We start from the raw sequence: 20072 nt of genomic DNA, 5'->3' as shown, positions 1-20072 counted from the left end.
CAAGGCAGCGCACAAGAGTGTCATGCATGTGTGGACTGAATAAAAATTTGTTCACACATAACTCCTAAAATTTAGCATTCATTATGTTGACTGAGATTGCGACAGTTTTTTGAACTTAGCAAGTCTGAACAGAAGTTTAAGGTTGGAGAGCAAAAGCTAAGCTACTTTTGTTTGTCACTACTTGAACATTTTTTAGGGCCGAAGACTTGTTAATTGGCCTGGAGCCGGAGTAGAGTATAATGCACTTTTTGATTCAGGGGATGTGATCGTTTGCAGCAGAAGTGAATTATTAGTCACAAAATTACATGATATCAAATACTAGTTCTGTTAAACTAAGAAGAAGTATACATCTAGCGGTCATCATTTTTTTTCTTTCTGCGTAGATTGAATTCAATAAATATAATTATCACAGTGACAGAAGTACCAAAAATATTCAAATGATATTACATACATGAAATGACACTGACAAAAAAAAATTTGACTGGCTAGATTTGTGCCAAACGACGGTATGGAAAATTTTTGATTGGCGAGATTTGTCTGCCAAGTGAATCATATCTCACGAGTCTCTTGTAGATTATGCTTCAATTATGAAAAATTTCAGAATCGTTAATGGGCTAAAATATCTGATATAGAAGTGGATAAAAAGAGTTCTTCATAACGTAAACCAACTTTTCTTGTTGTGTCCGATTCTACTCAAAAAATAATGGGTTTTTAATGACGAAACCATTTTTCTTTACCAATTGAAAAAATTGTTAAAAGCACATTCTCAGAGAAGAGATCCTTATTAGATTGTTTCTTATCTCTATATCGAACCAGATTTTTTTCTATTATATTTTCTATAAATAGTTATCTCTATATCGAGTCAGGTTATTATTATTATATTATCTCTAAACAGATTAAATTGTATATATATTACTAAATGCATGTCAGCAATCGAATTTGTTATAAATAAAAATCAAAATCGCTAAAAAAATTACATTCATCTTTGTTACGGGTATCTGACAGATAATTGTGAGAACATATACTTTTTAGTAGAATTGATTTTGCATTTCACTCTTAATTTATTGTTGAAATAGGCATGGCCGCATTGGCATGTTTCAAAAAACAGAGTACTAAGAGTGACAATTATACCAGTTAGAACAATTTATTATCATTGCTGAACTAATCAAAATTCAAATATCTTTAATATCAGTCACTTTTAAACAAGATGAATCCATACATCAGATATGCTCTTCGAATGAGTTACAGCCGAATTTATTCTTCATGAATCATGCTGAATCCATGGGAAATGACGAAATTAATTATCTGAGGCTGGAACTGGAGCTGGAGGCCAGGAAATAGGGAAGGGAGGTGCAACAAGTGGAGTTGGTGCCAAAGGAAGAGGTACAAAAGGTATAGTTGAAGGTGGTGCCGAGGCAACAGATTCAGCAGATTCAGCGTGACTTGGAGCAGGAGCCGGTGGGAATAGAATAGGAATTACAGGTATGACACTAACTGGAGCTGGAGTCGGTGGGAAAAGAATAGGAATTATAGGTATAGCACCAACTGGAGCTGGTGCCCAAGCATCAGATTTATCGGATTCAGCATTAGCTGCAGCTGGAGCCCAAGCATTAACTTGACTCATTTCGCGACGAGACATTGCATTCTGTGCCTTGCACAAATTTGGAAGGTAGGATCCTGAAATCATCATTTACAGCCAAATGTTTAGAATTTATTTGTAGGATTTCTTGCATTGAAAAGACCGAATAGGCGAATAAATGAATGTTGTGTTTTAGTTAAGTAAAATGCACCTTCTGCTAGAGCCATGTTGTAGTATAGATCAACAATATTAGGGCAGTTATCATAACATGCTGTTGAACAGACACTGGCAATGATCCGAGGCTCGGACAGAGAGTCTGAGGAAATTCCAACTGTCTTTCTGTCGACTCCACAAACTTCTACACAGTGATCATCCTCAATCCATTGAGCCACGTTTTCGGCAAATACATCTGAGGTCTTGCATTGCAACTCTGTACTTCCGGCATTTGAGACATACGACTCTAATACACATCGGTTTCCTGTTGATGCAACTGAAAAGGTGCACATCTGAACAGGCAGCTGCTCACATATAATTTCACCTGAATTTCCACAACAAAATGAAGAAACTTAATTCATTAACACACAAGCATGAAATGCATATCAATCTTTCTTGTTAACACATTCTGGTTTTGTCAGAGTTAGTAACTAACATGGTATCCGAGCCGTTCTTTTTTATTTAACATCCTCAATTTAAGATTAAAATTCTAAATATTACTTTAGAATTATTTGTTACTAGCTTTATATATCGTTTCATTAACGTGGGCCTAGTATATCACTTTCCGACTAAAAAGAACGGGTTTTTAAGCAAGTAACATATTGTGAGGTCGTAGTGACGTAATTAAAAATGCGGATTTCGAGTGAGGAACGCAATAGGCATAAGTACACACGTATATTTGATAAGAAGGACAAGAGTAAATTTATACATACCAAGTGCTCCCTGGAGAAAGAAAGACAGGACAATGAAGATGATCATTGCCATTTTCTAAATGTATAAAGTGGTGCTTGGCTGACTTACATATAACTCACAATAGCTTAAAGGGTTGGTTATATACACGCATTGTGCGACATCCACAACAAAGGAGGACATTTGAGTAGTAATAAGAAATCTAAGTAAGACAGAGGAAGAATACTAATAATAGTACGTGTGGTGTTCTAATTGTAACAAAACAGAGTTGTACAACTTTCATTAGGCTGTTCTCGATTAAAATGATTAATATATCAATTATTCTTGCGAAATTGATATGAATCATATAAGGCACTCCGCAAGCATAGCCGGCTGCTTCAACTTCACCGTAAAATCCACGGTCCCTGTCGAATATCTATAGTTCTTGTCACCAATTAATAATAAACAGATATTTAGAATAATTGTATTGGAATTTCTGCGACATTTGGTTCTTTGTCTCTTGTACAGTTGTACTTTGTTCCGCCAAAATTTGATTGAACCTATCAGAGCATTTTTCACATCTTCTAAAATCTTTATCTAAAAATACATGATTAGTATCATAATTGAAAATTATATAACATTATATCAAAAAATTACCACTTCAATGCATTTCTCGCATCTAAAAGTTTAGTCCATCTCTTATTAGATTGTACGTCGTCTATTATCATATTAAAATAATATATTATTTATAATAATAAATATTTATTATTTTTATAAAATATTTAGTCATTATGATAAGTCTCATCGGACACAAACTCATCATAAATTCAAATATTTACGTAATCATAATTTTATATCTATTTAATTAATTATTTTAACTAAAAAAGTTGAAAATGTTCTAAGAAAATAAAAAAGGTCTCAGTGAATATAGTACAGCATGTATGACATCAATTAATTCAAAAGATTCATTATTATATTATCTGGCCGGATTAGTCGAGACGTGCACAAGTTTTCAGACACCGTTTCATCATAACAGATATAGCTCAAACTAGAAACTACTCCCTCTGTTTTTATTTTAAGGTCGTTTGATGACTTTTTTCACATAGCAAGAGAGTTAAATATGCATTCAATAGGGGCTTTATTTTACACTTTTGACCTTAAAAAACTTATGTATCTACATGTAAACACAATTGAGTAATTAATAAATGAGGAGAGAGTGTGAGGACAATGGAGGAAAAAAAATTAAATGTTGCATAGATTAGTGAGAACATCTTATAATTCAAAACATTCACATCTTCTTAAAACGAGTATTAATACAACGGTAGAAATCTAGAATTATCCTGAAAACAATTCATTTCTAGATTCATATTTTTCATTAAAAAGAACGAGCTCATTCAATTCTGTTTAGTCAAAATATTTGAACTCAAATGTAACCGCGAACGGGGCTTTAGTTTTTCTGTTAAGTTTTTGGGCCCTACGCAAACAGGGCCTTGCTTTTCTGTTGAGTTTTTTGGCCCTTTGCAACAGTTTAGATTTTAGCATACGAAACGAGGTCTGGAACTGGCAACTTCAGTTTCTAACTACTTCTTTTGCCTTAAATCCTGGGCTTACGTATTATTGTCGCGTGGGCCGTTTTTACTCGTCCTTACACTCTTCTCAACCAGGCCACTAAAAGCACGTTAGGCGTTTCCCCCTTTATAAGGTGGCACGGCAGGCACGGCAGGCGTTTCCTCCCTTTCAAGAGCATCTCCAGTAGTATTTTAGTGTCTTCCTTATAAATATTATAAAATATTGAATCCTAGTGATTTAGGACAAGATTTTGTATTTCAACTCCAACAATGATCCTTATAATGCATTCCTTATAATTATTATAATAATAAATTTGGAAAGAGATTGATAAAAGATGGAAGGAAGAAAGAGAAAATAAGTTACAATAAGAGAGAGAAATGATTTTTTTTATTAAAGAAATTAAATAAGGCATGACTAGTGGTGCCTCATTAATAAGGCATAGAAGGAGGATCCTAGTGATTTAAGGCACTTCTAGCACTTCTAAAACACTGCTGGAGCACTAATTTATGTCACATTCCTTATAATTGGACTTAGAACATGATATAGGGAAGCTGCTGGAGTTGCTCTAAGCCGTATTTCCCAAGTACCGGGCCTAACCACTATCGAATAAAAATCAGTAATTAATTACTGATTAATTATTATTTTATATCTATCAAAATGAATTTTGAATTTAATTAAGTTAGATTAATTTTTATCGTCTGTTTTTACTCATTAAATCTGATTCGTATTTTTCACAATACTTTTTAATATAATGTTCGGTCAATACTCAAAACTAACAAATTTGATTGACAAAATAGTTAAAGTTCAAATTCAAATTCTATTTAATTAAATAGTCAATTTTTGTTGTCCAGGTTCCAGCGACGTAAAACAGATGCCAGATACAGATAGTAGTGGTTTATACTTTATTAATGAGAAAATCACCTTGAACTTTGAGTTGGTTGTTGCATTATTATTTCCTGGTAGTGTTACCCCACCGGCAGGGCACGCAATCGGTTAATGGGAATTCATATGCATCGTGTGTATTTTTAAACTTTAAATTCGCAATGGTTCCTGTCGTCGTCTTCTATGTCCTATGATTTAATCATACTACTAAATTTATTTATTATTTATTATTTATTATTAGACACAAAAATCATGAAGAAAGTGTCATAAAAATGGAAATCATATTTTTTATTAGATGCTATTTTAAGCTGGTAAAATCGTCAATAAATAATATATAATATACAATTAAATTTGAGTTTGTTTGATTTTAATAATTTTATTAATTGTCAATAATTTCAGGACCGAAGAAATAATATTTTGATTGAATAGTGTAATTTTATCAAATATACTGCAAAATAATTTAAGTTATCCATTGGCGCCCACCATAGAAAACGGGGCGTGTTTGTCATCCTCGCACTGTCTTGGCAGTGAATGATTTCCTTGATCCCTTTCACATTCTAATGGAGCGTGAGTGCTCAATTACGGGATTTCGGTTGATTAAGAAATTGCTTAAGTCTGCTCGTGTCTATTAACAATTTTTTAAGAATACTTCTACTACCCAACCGGACAAGAAAAACAAAACTCAAAACCAGAAGTTAGATTCTTAAAGCAAACAGGGGCACAATTAATTGGGAACAGCAAAACATATAAGCCGTTTGAGTGAGTTTAAAATAAGTGATTTTTCCTTAAAGTAAAAAAAATGAAGTAAAAGTTACAAATTAGTTAAAGACTTATAAATGATTAAAGTGTTTGGAAAAAAAGTAGAAGTCAAAAACAAAAGTTAGAAATCCTAACTTTTTATAAGTAATTCTCAATTTTTACGCAAACAATACGAATAAGCGTTTCTAACTTAAAACTCTGTAAGCGGGGTTTTTAAGCCCCACCCAAACACCCACAGAGTTGGATGAGAATGCTAGAGAAATGATACAGCTGAAATCCAAGTTTAGGGTCGTCTTGTTCACACCTCTTTAAATTGCCTTCGCCAAATATATCGTCAGATTTTCTTGTATATGTCTATGAACATATTTTTATGACATATTTTCAAGTTTTTTCTTAATAAAATAGATAGATATGAAAGTCACTTTTATCTCAATTTTAGAGTAAAATTTTTAAAATGAAAATATGTAAACCTTGCATTCCTTACCATTTGTTTTCATCGATAGCGTGGAGAATTTGGTTCAATTTATAAACATAAGTGTTATTATTAATTGAATTAATTAAATAATAAGTTTTTAGGGATATTTGATGGGCTCCTGGACTATCCAAATTTATAATTGAACTAGTATATTTCGGCTTATTTTCGAATTTAGATTCTGGACTTATGTGATTTTCGAAAAAAAGCATTAAATTTTCAAAAATTTAAAAATAAATTATAAAATTATATTTTATATTCGCTAAGCAACCCTGAAAATTCACAGAAATAAATCGGATTGGAGGCGGAGTAAAGATTTGGAGCCATTTGATTCAACCACCAGAAGGTCTAGAAGCTATAAATTTATCCACAAACTGACAAGTGCAGTGAAGAAGACTACCAAACCCAAGCCCCGCCATTATATAGGATCCCAATATTCATTACTCTTTGCTTCTCCGCAACAGATCACCACTATTTATCTCCTCACTACTGTACATACACACACATCTGTATCTATCTTTTCGCTTACTTCTCATTCACTCCATTAACTACAACACCATCTCTCTCTCTCTCGATCACTTGTCATATACAGGTACACAATTTCTCAACTACGCCTTGTGCTTTACTTCTCGTTCAATTCCTTAATTCAATTTTGTGAAAATTTCAATATGCTGTCTAACTTTGTTCAACACTTGGACTAGACAATTTATATGTGATTCTGTTAAATAATTATGGGAGTTTTTTATTGGGTAATATACGTGTTTAGCTTGTAATTGATTTGTTTCCTGTTTTGAATTAGATTGTTAGGTTACCTATAGTTTAGGTAACCATTATTTTATTATATTTTAGGGAACCAATATAAGGATTACCCTTGGAGATGCTCTAAAGCAATTACCATACTTGTACTAATATAATTCAGATTATTTTTTTCGTCCCTACAAAGTTACATAAAAACTCGCCTATCGTTGTACACTTCAACGTATAAAATTATGGACCAAACAAATAATAAACAGAAAATTAGGGGTGGGGGAAAAGTAGTTTATGCGGTTGTTTTCCAAATTATCATTATTAGACCTCTCCGGAATGTTTTACTTGCAAATAACTACTTTGTAAATTGGCTAATGTTAGTTACCTTAGATTTATCCAAAAAAAAAAAGTTAGTTACCTTAGAGTAGATTGCTTAACTTATGGCATATACATGTATCAATTGTACTTTCAGTAATATGTGTTGACTTGCACGGTTCAAATTCATTCATCTTGTTTAACTGTGTAGCAATATAAATATTTAATTTATGTCACAATAGAAATGTTTAAGTTGCCTTATTATATTTTTTGGGGGTACTAATTGAGTATTTGGCAATTTGTTATATGTGTGAAGGAAAATGCAAATAATTGACTGATCTGCAATACTTGCAACTAAGGACTTAATGGAGTCAGTTTATATTTTTGGCATCAATGTCCAGAGGGCTTCTGCAGGCCTTTTACTCTGGATTGCTCTGCTACTATTGCTACAGAATGGTAAAGGAGTGGTGTCTGATTCTAATTACCTGATTGGACTAGGAAGCTATGACATTACGGGGCCTGCTGCAGATGTGAACATGATGGGTTATGCTAATACAGAACAGGTTGCATCTGGTGTTCACTTCAGGTTGCGAGCTCGCACATTTATTGTAGGTGAGCCGAAGGGTAGCCGAGTTGTATTTGTAAATCTCGATGCCTGCATGGCATCACAACTTGTGACAATTAAAGTTATTGAGAGACTGAAGGCAAGGTAAGATGGCTCTAATAAGTTAAAGTTATTGTAAAGATGCTTAAGCTGACTCTTAGCTTTGATGCTCAACTAGTTTATAGTTGAAAAATGTTTTACATTTTTTTATTGTGTTACTAGTTATGCTATTGTATTGTTTGCGTCTAGCTAATCAATTCTATAAAGTATTCCTAGGCTTTACACTTAAGTGAAGCAAAACTTTTTATCTTCTGCAGGTATGGAGACCTTTATACTGAAAAGAATGTTGCTATTAGTGGCATTCACACCCATGCTGGCCCTGGGGGTTATCTCCAATATGTTGTTTATATTGTGACATCGCTAGGATTTGTTCGCCAGTCTTTTGATGTTATTGTCAATGGGATTGAGCAAAGCATCATCCGAGCTCATGAAAATCTTCGACCTGGATCAGTCTTTGTTAATAAAGGTGCTTGGTGATCAAAACTTTTCAAGATTCTCTGTAATACCAACAGTAAAGAAAGTTTTTGTTCTCGCAGTGGCAGGGGCTTTTCATTGGGGCTAGGGCTACCTTAATTTCTGTAATTACGGTTATTATTTAGTATTTTGGGGGAGGGGACACACACCCATTGAAGAATTTATTTCGGTTAATTGGATTTTCGAGCTCCTAATATTATAAGTTGTGATCCTGATTTAGCTATATTAAGTCGGTTCATTTTTATTTTTCTGGAATCTGAAGGGACTTTCAATTTTTATATTCATAACAGCACGAGTAGCTAAAATCCTTAGTTTGTATGTTCAAGTTCCGTCTAATTTTTTAATATCATGTCCATAATTTATTTATGTCAAATTACAGGAGAGATAGTGGATGCTGGCATAAACCGCAGTCCCAGTGCTTACCTGAACAATCCTGCAGCAGAACGCAGTAAATACAAGTATGACGGGGATAAGGAAATGACACTTCTGAAATTTATAGATGATGAATGGGGGGCGGTGGGTAGCTTTAACTGGTTTGCAACTCATGGGACTTCAATGAGTCGTACAAATGGCTTGATTAGTGGAGACAACAAAGGAGCTGCTGCACGATTTATGGAAGATTGGTTTGATCAAAATGGTGCTAGAGAAAAACATCTTGAAAGATATGAAAGTAGTGAAATCCCCCGAAGAGTTTCTAACATAATTCCTGTGGCCCGTGAAACTCGTAAGTTACATAAATTATACATAAGATTTATAATTGACTCGATAAGTCTAGTGTAAATAATATTTGAAGGGGTGCAAAACTAATGACCCTCAGACAGATAGTGTACTGATATAGCTAAGTTGGTTCTTCAGGGTTAATGTAACTCTGTTAAATAGTGTATATAATCCTTTATTATTGCATGCCTGCTGGTCACTGTCAGAACCTTTTGGATTTACAAATATATTTATAATAACATGGGAAGTGATTATGAAGAATTAAGCTCGCAAATCTTCTTTTACATGTAAAGAGTCTACGGCCTGTTTGGCAATTGACGGTTAGCTGTCAGTGGATTGAATTAGCTAATTTGACTAGTTGATTAAATTAGTTGCTTTGTATGAAACTGTTTGGTAAATAGCTTTTTGTATTTTAGATAGACACATGACAATCCTCAAATTGAAAAAGATCCTCCAAGTAGCTTTTTCAAAATTAGTTTTTGAGTCCAAACCTCTATTTCAATCCGCTAACTGCCAAACACCAATATTAGATGATTTACTTGGTTAAACCTCTAGTTTTTTTTGAACCTCCACACAGGGTCTACATCTTGGGTTATTTGCTGAATATGATACTACAAACTTTTGCTCTCGTACCTGTTGCCTTATTTGGGATTCTTGGTCAACATTGTTGGACCTGTTAAGACTGATGGTCCAAGCTGAATGTTACAGAACCCTGTGTTTATAATTGGCATTATTAGTATATCGGGATGGAACCACTAACAGTGATTAGACGAACCACAAGATATATCAAATTTGTTTGGTGAGTTGCTAATATCAGGCAAGTAGAGGATATGAGTGCAAGTTACATGTTACAACCTGAGACATTATGTTGGTGAACAGTGTGTGTGTGTGTGTGTGCACGCGCGCAATTATGCATAAGATAACATTTGCATTTCGCTGTAGGTTTGTAGGATATGGATCAGTTGTTTTGTCAATATAAATGGAATAAAAAGTATGTAGCTAACTCTACTTGCTTCTATAACATCGAACTTCTAAATGCAGACCATGAATTGCTGGAACTTGCTGCATCTTTCCGGTCCTCTTCTGGAAAACTAGCAACCAAGATTTTGAATGTTGCAAATCGTGTTAGGTCTGCTCTTAGGCAGGTTGACAAACCTAGATTTGTTTCTGCATTTTGTCAGTCCAACTGTGGTGATGTCAGTCCAAATGTGCTTGGGGCGTTCTGCACTGACACTGGGCTGCCTTGTGATTTCAATCAAAGTACTTGTGGTGGGAAGAATGAGTTGTGTTATGGACGTGGACCAGGGTACATGAACTTCTGTGTGCCTGGATTTTTATTTTATTTTTTTTGTAATATATGTTCTTTTAGAATTGATTTTTATACTTGTTTCATTGGCAGCTACCCTGATGAATTTGAGAGTACACGTATTATTGGAGACAGACAATTTAGAAAAGCTGTGGATCTTTTTAGCAGCGCATCAGAGCAGTTGAAAGGCAAGGTTGATTATCGGCATGCTTATCTGAACTTCTCAAATCTTGAGGTAACCCTTCACAATCAAGATGGCACAAATCAGGTGGTTAAAACGTGTCCTGCCGCCATGGGCTTTGCATTTGCTGCTGGTACAACCGATGGACCTGGAGCCTTTGATTTTAAGCAAGGAGATGACCAGGTAAAGTGGATCATGGATATGCAATAGATCATTATGTGGCTATATGTGGCTTTATGCGGCAAAAGCCGCAAAACTTTGTCATCTCGTTCTTATTCTAGCTCAACATGTCCTTTAGGGGAATGCATTTTGGAGATTGGTTCGGAACTTGCTTAAAGAACCATCAAACGAACAAGTTGATTGTCACCAACCAAAGCCTATCTTACTTGATACTGGTGAAATGAAGCAACCATATGACTGGGCTGTAAGTTCCAACTTTAAGGATTTTTTTTATATGAAATAATTGGTGTTAAATTGTAAATAAAATTGAAAGTGAATCGTTAGAGTTATTTGCTTCTTATGTCTTCTCTGCTCTTGAATTTACTATGAAAATCTGGAGTTTCCAGGTTCTGAGCTCAGAAGCTCATTCTCTGTAATTTTCTTATTTCTAGAAAATTTTGGAATCTGATTCTATGTATGCTGATAGGGTTATCTAAGTTGTTTGTTACAGTGTTATGACTTCTGCCTTCTCTTTCTGTCCCTTTCATCTGTGTCTTCTATTGTCATGCCCCCAGGACTGAATTTGATTTGCCTGAAAGGGGGCCATGTTTTGTGTAGACAGGAAAATGTGTCATTCCTAGCAAACTGTAACAAATTTGCTCATTCCTTTTGTAATTATCTGACATTGCTAGTTTTGTTACATTGCAGCCATCAATTCTCCCAATTCAGATGATAAGGATAGGGCAATTGGTCATTCTCAGTGTACCTGGAGGTAGTAGCTCTGCTTGTTTGCTGTCTTTTATTGTTCTTATTCTTAATACTTCACTGACATAACCTGTGTTCTTAATTTCTTACTTACCTCGTAAAACTGCCCCGCTATGTCTTGAATGTTTGAATGCTTGAATTATAAACCAACAAGAAGTTATAAAAATATGTAGTATGCGTGTCTTTCTTGTGTTTCTCAACAAGAGGTTGGTTTAAGATGAGTCATCATCTTTAAGTGTTGAATGTTGATCTGGTTATCAAGGTATGGTCAAGCTCAATTCTTGTACTAACATTATCCCGGGTTTTTTTATTAAACATGTTGCAGATACCACAACTCTGAATACAGTGCAGTCAAACCAACCAGCTACACTAGATGTTATTGTTAAAAAATTTCTTAGCAAAATAAAAAGATTTCTACGAGGACAACACCACAAATTTTCAATGTTTCTGATTAGCTGATCATCTAAACCCTAGAGTTCTGAACGCTATTACCAAGATTTTTACCATGACTGCTACTTTGTATGCAAATTTGGTAGGAATTTAGTTTCAATCCTCCAGGTATCGGGTTGTATGCCTATTGTCAATTAGGTTATATCACCTTAACACTTTGAAAATAAAGAACAGTTAATAGAAGGAGAATGTATATTTTTTGGCTTCAAGTGCTCGACCCTAATGTCTTGCAGAGCTTCTATATATTGTAGCAAGAAATGTTCACTTTTCCTTGAATAGTGACATGTTCACTTTTTATTTGAATAGGTGAAAAGTTCAATAACTTTTTTTAATATTGATATATTTTTAAGCATGGCCCTATAAGGGGGATGAGAATCAGACTCTTGACCTCTTATAGCACTAGAGGGGCCTTTGCCATCATTTGGATACTCCCTGATTCTCGACATACTTCTACCCTTATCTTGCAATTACATATTTCCTCTGCCATTTAAGTACTCTGCAGTCTATAAAGCTCCATTACCCATGCCTCCTTCCCGGCAATACCCCAAAAGAAGAATAAAAATACACACTTACTGTTATTTTCATGTTAAATGGAAAGAGATACAAATTGGCACTTGTGTGTTTTATAGTTTCATCTATAATGTATAATGATAACTTTATGCCATGAGAATCATTGAACAGCATTAGTTAAACCCATTTACCCGAGGACGTGCCAGGAAAAACCTAATAATGTTAAATCTTATTAGTTATTTCATGTGCACTACACATCTTTGTATCCAGCCATGACCTTTATGTTACTTGTTATATTCTGATTTTGTATTTTGAGTGTTGAGGTTTGCGTAGGGTTTTAAGTGAAGATTAAAACCCATTACTTGGTATATACGTTACATTTTTTTTTATTTTTTTTGGTTTCATGACAGAGTTCACGACCATGGCTGGAAGACGTCTCCGTGATGCTGTAAAAACAGTGCTTACAAGTGGAGGAAATAAACAATTTAACAGCAATGTTCACATTGTGATAGCTGGCCTGACAAATACATATTCCCAATACGTGACTACCTTTGAGGAGTACCAGATACAGAGATACGAGGTCAGTTAATGAGCACAGTTCTCACTAAGATACAGGGCCTTGTAGTTCTAGCATATATTTTTATCCAATATGAGAATTCATCAATTACTATACTCTAAAAGTCACTTCTTGTTAGCATAATCAGGGGCCAAATATGCAATTAAGCAAGTCATGTTCATTTTGGTCCTTGTAAACACTTCAGACATTCCTGTGAACACGACTCATATATAAGAACTAGATATAGCATTAATTTTTAGAATAGATGTAGTGTATATGGACGCATTTACGAATGCAATAAGTATAATTTTTAACTTTAGACTTAAGAGTGACTAAAAACACCAAGTTAAATTTATCAAGTAAACAGATATAAGTTTTTTATATACAAATCAGAAAGTGAAGTTAAAATCATAGTTCTCCCCCGCTAATGCTCTTTTTTAAGTTTTTGCAATCCTTCTCATACTGCTGATACCGAAGGACATGAATCAGTAAGATAATACTTTTTGTGGAATTTGACATCCTTTTTGTTTCAATTGCATATGCAGTACTGTACAAGTTCAGTTTTCTTACTACATGGCAGCAAAACTAGAAAGTGCCCCAACTTTATTTCTCTGTATACTTTTTTAAGCAATGTGCAACTCAGTGTGCTGTCAGCATCATTAACTGTCATTCAATGATGGATATATCTTAAACAATGTGGGGATACAGGTTCACTTTGTTATTGTAATCTCTAATCTATGTGGTGCTACACAGGGTGCATCCACACTGTTTGGTCCACATACACTCAGTGCCTACATTCAGGAGTTCCAGAAGCTTGCAAAGGCTCTTGTTAATGGTAAACCTGTTGAACCTGGCCCACAACCCCCTGATCTCCTGGACAAACAAATAAGCTTACTAACACCGGTGGTAGTAGACTCAACTCCTCTTGGGGTAAACTTTGGAGATGTTAGTAGTGATGTGCCAAAGAACTCCACCTTCAAAAGGAATGGCATGGTTACAGTAACTTTCTATTCAGCTTGTCCCAGAAATGACCTTATGACTGAAGGTACATTTGCCCTTGTTGAAATACTACGTGGAAAAGACTCGTGGGTTCCAGTTTATGATGATGATGATTTCTGTCTCCGGTTTAAATGGTCAAGGCCTTCCAAACTTAGCGCCAGAAGTTATGCAACTATAGAATGGAGAATCCCGGAGTCTGCTGCTTCCGGTGTATATAGAATACGGCACTTTGGTGCTTCAAAATCACTTTTTGGGTCAATTCGACATTTCGCAGGGTCCTCTAGTGCTTTTATTGTCACATGAAGTGGTTATTTAAAGTTTTTGCAAGTGTTGTAACTTTTGTAACTTATACATCTGTTCATGTGTATTTGAGACCTGATTTTCCTAAAATATGTTTTATAGTACTTGTTACTAAGCCCGTCCGAAAGTTACTCCCTCCATCCCAAAATAAGTGTCACTTTGACTTTTTGCACATAAGTTGAGGTGTAGAAAAAGCATGTTTTCATATATTATTTTTCAAATTTTCTTTTCCATTTTATGTGACGTATATAAGAAAAATGATAATCATTTGATCAAATTCGGTATTTCTGGAACACTGTATTCGTGCATCTCAGGAAATACATGAAATGCTTGATCCTTTTGAAAAGGGTAAATCAGTTTATAGTAGGTAAACACTTTTCTGAAAAATGTGGGCACTATGTTAGGTAGAAGCTTTCAAAATCTTAATTTTTAGATATGCACTAAATATCATGCTATTAAAAAGTATGTTTTAATTAGGATGGAGTGTGTAGAAGTGGGAGGACATAAAATCTATATGAGCTTGAACATCAAAAACAAAACAAATGACTAGAAAACAGAGAACGCAAAGTAGGAAACCCATCCTTCATGTCTGCACTTGTAAAGTTTAAAATACATAACCAAAGAAGATATACTAGTTTTAGATGAACTACATTAAACTAAGCAAAACTGTGTGAAATAACACATAGTTTGCACTTCAGCATACACAAACACCTAGTCATAAAATGGCAATATTTTTGCACTTGTAACATTTCAAGGCTTGCTTTCGTCTTCTTCCTCTTCAATTTTGGGAGCCAAGTAGAACCGTATGTAACCCATTTCAGCAATCTTATACTCAACCACAACAGGAAGCTCAGAAGATAAGCTAATGGTAACAGTGCTTGACAAGGGGCTTGCCTTTGTAAAGGAATTCATGTACCTCAATGCAAATGTCAATGAAACTGGTTCATTCATCTCTATCACAGTGGCCTCCTCTGGCTGTCAATCACAAAGGACAAGATTCACATCTATTAGTTAAAACACATGATAGATCTTAGAAGTTTTTATCAGAAGTATTGTATGTATATGGGCAGAGAAATCAACGCCTAAGCAAGGCATCAAGTACCAAAAAAGAATGATATACAAGTATGGTTATGACCTTGTCTACTGTAGTATTCTGCCTGCACACAATATTTGCAGTTCCAATATCACCTCTTGTTGAGAACTTGACACCTTCTTTGGTCACAGATATAACAACTTCAAGCACAAACAAACAGCGACAGTATTAAAATCTTGGAAAACAGAAAAAAAAAAAATACAAAGCAAAACAATGAGGGCAAATGAAGTACCTGTATCACCAATGCTACTAAGATCTTTACAGATCCTAGCAAACTCAGCGGAGGGCATTCGAACTATAGCATGGTATTCCGCCTCTGGTATACCAAGATGCTCACTATCAATGTCCATGAGTTTCATTTCAAAGTCGGCAATCTTATCTTGTGCTGTGGTCCACATAACAAATAGCAAAGAAAATTAGCAAGGAACATAAAAAATTAACATTAGCAAACCATAGTACATGTATCCCAAAGACATTTAATTAAAAAAAAGTCACAAACACCACATTGTGTGTTCCACCATTTGAAAACTTCACAACCAACTAGTTTACAGATTACAAATACTTCCACAATGCTTGAAATAAATAGGAAACAAATATGATCAAGAGGGCACATACACATATATATACATATATGAAAATGGCTGAAGCCACTGACTCACTGTAAGCAGACAATACCACATTCCTTTACTTTAGACAACTCCAGTTCCTATTACTATGACCTTATAAAGCAGGCCCTTATTACATTCAAATACTAACTTCTTCTAAAACTTACTCTAGTCAGATACAACATTTTGTAATGAACCATGGATGTACTTAATCACAAATAAAACAATTAGAAACACATGTAGGCAAAAAAAAAAAAAAAACCTCCCAGTTTATATCACAAATCATCTATTATTCTATTCCGCAAGTTACTTAAAAGGATTACAGATCTTTAAAACAATGTTCTAATCCACCAATTAACACAATACCCACAAAAGCCGACCAAATTATCCATCTAATAATACCCATAACCATAAACTTGCACTCTTACAGATAATAAAGATAGTTATTATATCCATCTACTCAAAAATCCCACCAGCCTTCTTATAACATTCATCACAAATACTTGTATGCTCATTCCCATCACAAATCTCAAACCCACAACCTTGATTACAAACACAAAAGGTTCCACAAATCTAGAACCTAACAGTAACCACATTTCAATACAGACATATATTAATTCAAAAACCACACATCTCTTAAAATAACATCCTAATTCATCAAGTACACTCATGCCATCAAAAATAAAACAAATAATCTCTGCAATTCAACAATTCATATCTAATCAAATTCATTCCCCCCAACCAAACAGCAAATTATTATAAAACCAAACCCTAAAACACAATCAATTACACATATAATAACGAAACGAGAGATACGAGTAGCTTACTGGGAGATTCAAACATAAAGGTAACCGTATCACTGCCATCATCAGCTTTAATAGTGATGATATCATCATTCCCAGCACACTTCAACATCTTGGCCATGTTGCCCAGATTCATCCCCATGGATATGTTCCTATCGCACCGGTAGTGCTCGAAGCCCTCCGATCTGAGCAGCAGCGCGACGAGCGCCACGTGGCTGGAGTCCATGGCTTGCAGCGAGAACCCCGTGGCCGAGCAGTCGAAGTTGGCGTCGTTGACGAGATCCTTGATCGAATCCATCACCTTCTTCAGCAGACTGCCCTGGACTAGACGGAGCTCCAACATTTTGGCGGGAAAATTAGGGTTTCGTGGAGCTAGGGTTTGAAGAGGGGATTAGGGTTTTGAAAGGGGAGCGGGAGAGTGGAGAGAGGGGTGTGTTGTGTTATATGGAAGATTGGGGGAAAAAGATGCGAGGGAATTTATTGGCGGGATGAATTATTGGAAATTAATAGAAAAAGCGGAAATGAAATATTTCTAAATTCGCGCGCATTAGTTTGGGGTTTTTGGGAGGAGTACTGAGTAGTCATAGGTCAATGCTCCATTTGCTTGCTGCCAGGCCAAATTGCCAATTCAAGAAAATATTATTAAGGGTGTTCTCCTGCCGAATGCTTCTGTCCCTCTAACTAGGGGTGTACACGGTTCGGGTTGGGCGGGTTAAAGAAATTTAACGAACCAATCTAATTAAATCGGGTTTTCAAATTCTCAACCCAAACAATAAAAATTAAATTCATAACCCAAACCAATTTGTATTACTTCGGTTCGGATTGGTTCGGATCGGTTTGATCGGGTTATGATATATAAAATAATTTCTTTTCCATAAATTAGCAACCAAATTTCGACACATCAAAAGATAAAACTTTAACTAAATGTACTACAACAAGCAAGTGAAATACCTAGTATATACAAAATGAGTTAAGCACTATAACATCTTAAAAAACATGCACTACTGACCAAAACAATTAAAACTCGATACCAAGTTAAGCTAGATACCCTAAGCTTCAGAATTATAGTAATAAATTTAAAAATTAAGTTGAACAGAAACAATTAGTAAAGCACAACAAATCAATAATTAGCAAAACACAACAAATCAACAATTAGTTAAATCGACTAGGCTAACATATTATGGGTTACTGGGGTGGGGTGAATAATTTTTACGTGTAATTTAATATTTTTTAATCGGGTTGGGTTGGATCGGTTAAAAAAAACCAAAACCCGTGTCCAACCCAATTAAATCGGGTTACTCATTTTTTAATCCAATTATCAATCGGGTCAAAAAAGTTCGGATTGGTTCGGATGAAATATGGTCGGTTTGGGTTGGTTCGGTCGGTTTCGTCGACCCGTGTACACCCCTACCTATAACGCATTTACAGTTCGCTGATGACGTAATTCTGTTTCTTAACGATGATGTGCAAACAATAATGGGTATCAAAAGGGTTCTTCAGTGTTTTCAAATTATGTCGGGGTTCAAAGTAAATTTTAAGAAGAGCTCCTTATATGCTTTTGCAAACTCAAAAAAGCACCTTGAGGAATGGGTTTCGCTTCTTGGATGTAAGGCAGATAATGGCCAGATTAATTATCTAGGAGCGGTTTTGGGTGCTAACCCGAGGGCTGTTCGTTTTTGGGAACCCTTGCTCTCCAAATTCGATAACAAAATTGCCTCCTACGAGGCGGATAAAATCTCCTTGGCTGGTAAATTAGTTCTGTTAAAGGCGACAATTGATAGTATCCCGCTTTATTGGTTTTCTTTGTTCAAAATTCCGTCCACGGTGGCCAATAAGCTGGAGCAAAAACGTAGATCTTTCTTGTGGGGGAAAAACAAAGAGGGAAATTCTAAGCTTCATCTAATCAGTTGGGACAAAATCTGTTTTCCAAAAGAAAAAGGAGGTTTGGGAGTTGCCTCTATACGACACAAAAACTTGGCTGTTCTTGCTAAATGGGTGTGGAAAGCCTACTCTGAACGCAGTTCTCTATGGAACAATACTATGTTGATGCGGTATGGTATGTCCTGGAACTATGATCTCGCCCGAATGGATAGCAAAGGTTGTTCTCCTGTGGTGCGTCAAATATTAAGCCTGATAACAGAGCCTGAGATTAGACGGCTATTAACCAGGAATAATTTCAAATGGCAAGTGCGGGATGGTACCTCCGTCTTCTTCTGGGAAGACTGGTGGATTGGTGATATATCATTTGATTTATTATTTCCATCTCTTTATGCCAGGGCTGCTAGGAAACATATTGTGGTGAGTGAGTTTTTACAGGTTTGGAAGCAAAGTTGTCTTCGCAACAAGTTATGGGTTGACCGTGGAGAAATTTCTTCTCTGAGTGAATTCTCTAGTTTGTCAAGCCTGCTGGACAATTTCTCTATCTCGTCTGGATCTGATTTTTTGATCTGGCTTCCTGGTCAAGCAAATTATTCTCCAAAGGTGTGTCAGGACTTAATGAGCTCCCAAAACACTCCTGAAGTGCATCAGTGTTATATTTGGAGGTTAATCTGGACGATAAAAGCTCCTCCGAAGATTATAGCGTTCCTCTGGAAAATCCAGTGGAATATTCTCCCCACTAGATACTTTGTTAGCTCGAGGATTGATGGATCTTCTGGCATCTGTCCGTGGTGTGAAAAAAATCTTGAAAATATTCAACATATTTTCTGGGACTGCACTCTGGCTGAGTGGGGTTGGAGCTATTTAGGGAAGTGGTGGAGTGTCAAGGAGTTAACGCATAGACGGGGAAATTTTTCGCTGCTTAAACTTCTGAAATTATTTTCTGTGCCAATGCTGAAGGCAATCTGGGAAGTAGTAGTTGCAGCCGTGTTATGGTCTATTTGGTTAGCTCGGAACGAACTAGTGTTCGGTCAGAAGCGTATTAAGGAGGAATGTTTGATTGTTGTGATTGCTCTTCGAATAGAAAAGTGGGGAAACGCTTCTGGGATCATGACGTTTGGAGCAGACCCCCTATGGAGGATTAATCCGCATGGTGCTGTGGCGGTTAGGCACTACAAAATTCTGGATTCATACTGGAAGTTTAAAAAAGGACAATTCGATTTAATTGCGACTGTTGACGGAGCTTGGGGATTGGCAAAGGACCTCAATTATAACGGTGGAATTGGTGGTTATTTGCAAGAGCCTTCAGGTAAAATGGTCATGGTGTTTTCAGGCCCGTCAAATTCTAAAAATGCGGTGGAAACAGAGGTTGATGCCATTCTTTACGTAATAGATTGGGTGATTAAA

General features: G+C 35.6%; 3 protein-coding genes across 3 annotated transcripts; 1 reads left to right on the top strand and 2 right to left on the bottom strand.

The window, feature by feature from the left end:
* Positions 1 to 1157: 1157 nt before the first annotated feature.
* On the bottom strand, positions 1158 to 2660 carry LOC108208493 (uncharacterized). Its single transcript, XM_017379027.2, has 3 exons — positions 2506 to 2660; positions 1791 to 2117; positions 1158 to 1677 (listed from the first exon to the last, which is right to left on the bottom strand). Exons 1-3 carry the CDS (start codon positions 2555 to 2557, stop codon positions 1298 to 1300), a joined length of 759 nt encoding a protein of 252 aa, XP_017234516.1. The 5' UTR covers positions 2558 to 2660; the 3' UTR covers positions 1158 to 1297.
* A 3765-nt stretch (positions 2661 to 6425) lies between these two features.
* LOC108209383 (neutral ceramidase 1) lies at positions 6426 to 14404 on the top strand. The gene is made up of 10 exons (XM_017380254.2): positions 6426 to 6735; positions 7522 to 7914; positions 8127 to 8335; positions 8723 to 9067; positions 10102 to 10366; positions 10460 to 10730; positions 10846 to 10971; positions 11415 to 11478; positions 12842 to 13011; positions 13741 to 14404. Exons 2-10 carry the CDS (start codon positions 7571 to 7573, stop codon positions 14287 to 14289), a joined length of 2343 nt encoding a protein of 780 aa, XP_017235743.1. The 5' UTR covers positions 6426 to 6735; positions 7522 to 7570; the 3' UTR covers positions 14290 to 14404.
* Positions 14405 to 14813: 409 nt separating this feature from the next.
* LOC108206441 (proliferating cell nuclear antigen) lies at positions 14814 to 17401 on the bottom strand. The gene is made up of 4 exons (XM_017376743.2): positions 16812 to 17401; positions 15612 to 15764; positions 15422 to 15519; positions 14814 to 15261 (listed from the first exon to the last, which is right to left on the bottom strand). The coding sequence occupies exons 1-4, from the start codon at positions 17128 to 17130 to the stop codon at positions 15037 to 15039; spliced, it is 795 nt and encodes a 264-aa protein (XP_017232232.1). The 5' UTR covers positions 17131 to 17401; the 3' UTR covers positions 14814 to 15036.
* Between the last annotated feature and the right edge of the window lie 2671 nt (positions 17402 to 20072).

Source organism: Daucus carota, chromosome 2 (assembly GCF_001625215.2).
Source record: "Daucus carota subsp. sativus chromosome 2, DH1 v3.0, whole genome shotgun sequence".
NCBI classification, from domain to species: Eukaryota; Viridiplantae; Streptophyta; class Magnoliopsida; order Apiales; family Apiaceae; genus Daucus; species Daucus carota.
This window is presented reverse-complemented; position numbering and strand designations above follow the sequence as displayed.

Coding starts and splice junctions, on each gene's coding strand:
- LOC108209383 (XM_017380254.2), top strand. CDS start 7,571: ATGGAGTCAGTTTATATTTTTGGCATCAATGTCCAGAGGGCTTCTGCA. Junction 10,972..11,414: donor AGCAACCATATGACTGGGCT/GTAAGTTCCAAC, acceptor GTTACATTGCAG/CCATCAATTCTCCCAATTCA. Junction 11,479..12,841: donor CATTCTCAGTGTACCTGGAG/GTAGTAGCTCTG, acceptor GTTTCATGACAG/AGTTCACGACCATGGCTGGA.
- LOC108208493 (XM_017379027.2), bottom strand. CDS start 2,557: ATGGCAATGATCATCTTCATTGTCCTGTCTTTCTTTCTCCAGGGAGCA. Junction 2,118..2,505: donor CTTTCTCCAGGGAGCACTTG/GTATGTATAAAT, acceptor GTGGAAATTCAG/GTGAAATTATATGTGAGCAG. Junction 1,678..1,790: donor CAACATGGCTCTAGCAGAAG/GTGCATTTTACT, acceptor TGATGATTTCAG/GATCCTACCTTCCAAATTTG.
- LOC108206441 (XM_017376743.2), bottom strand. CDS start 17,130: ATGTTGGAGCTCCGTCTAGTCCAGGGCAGTCTGCTGAAGAAGGTGATG. Junction 15,765..16,811: donor CTTTATGTTTGAATCTCCCA/GTAAGCTACTCG, acceptor TGTGGACCACAG/CACAAGATAAGATTGCCGAC. Junction 15,520..15,611: donor TAGTAGCATTGGTGATACAG/GTACTTCATTTG, acceptor TTGTGCTTGAAG/TTGTTATATCTGTGACCAAA.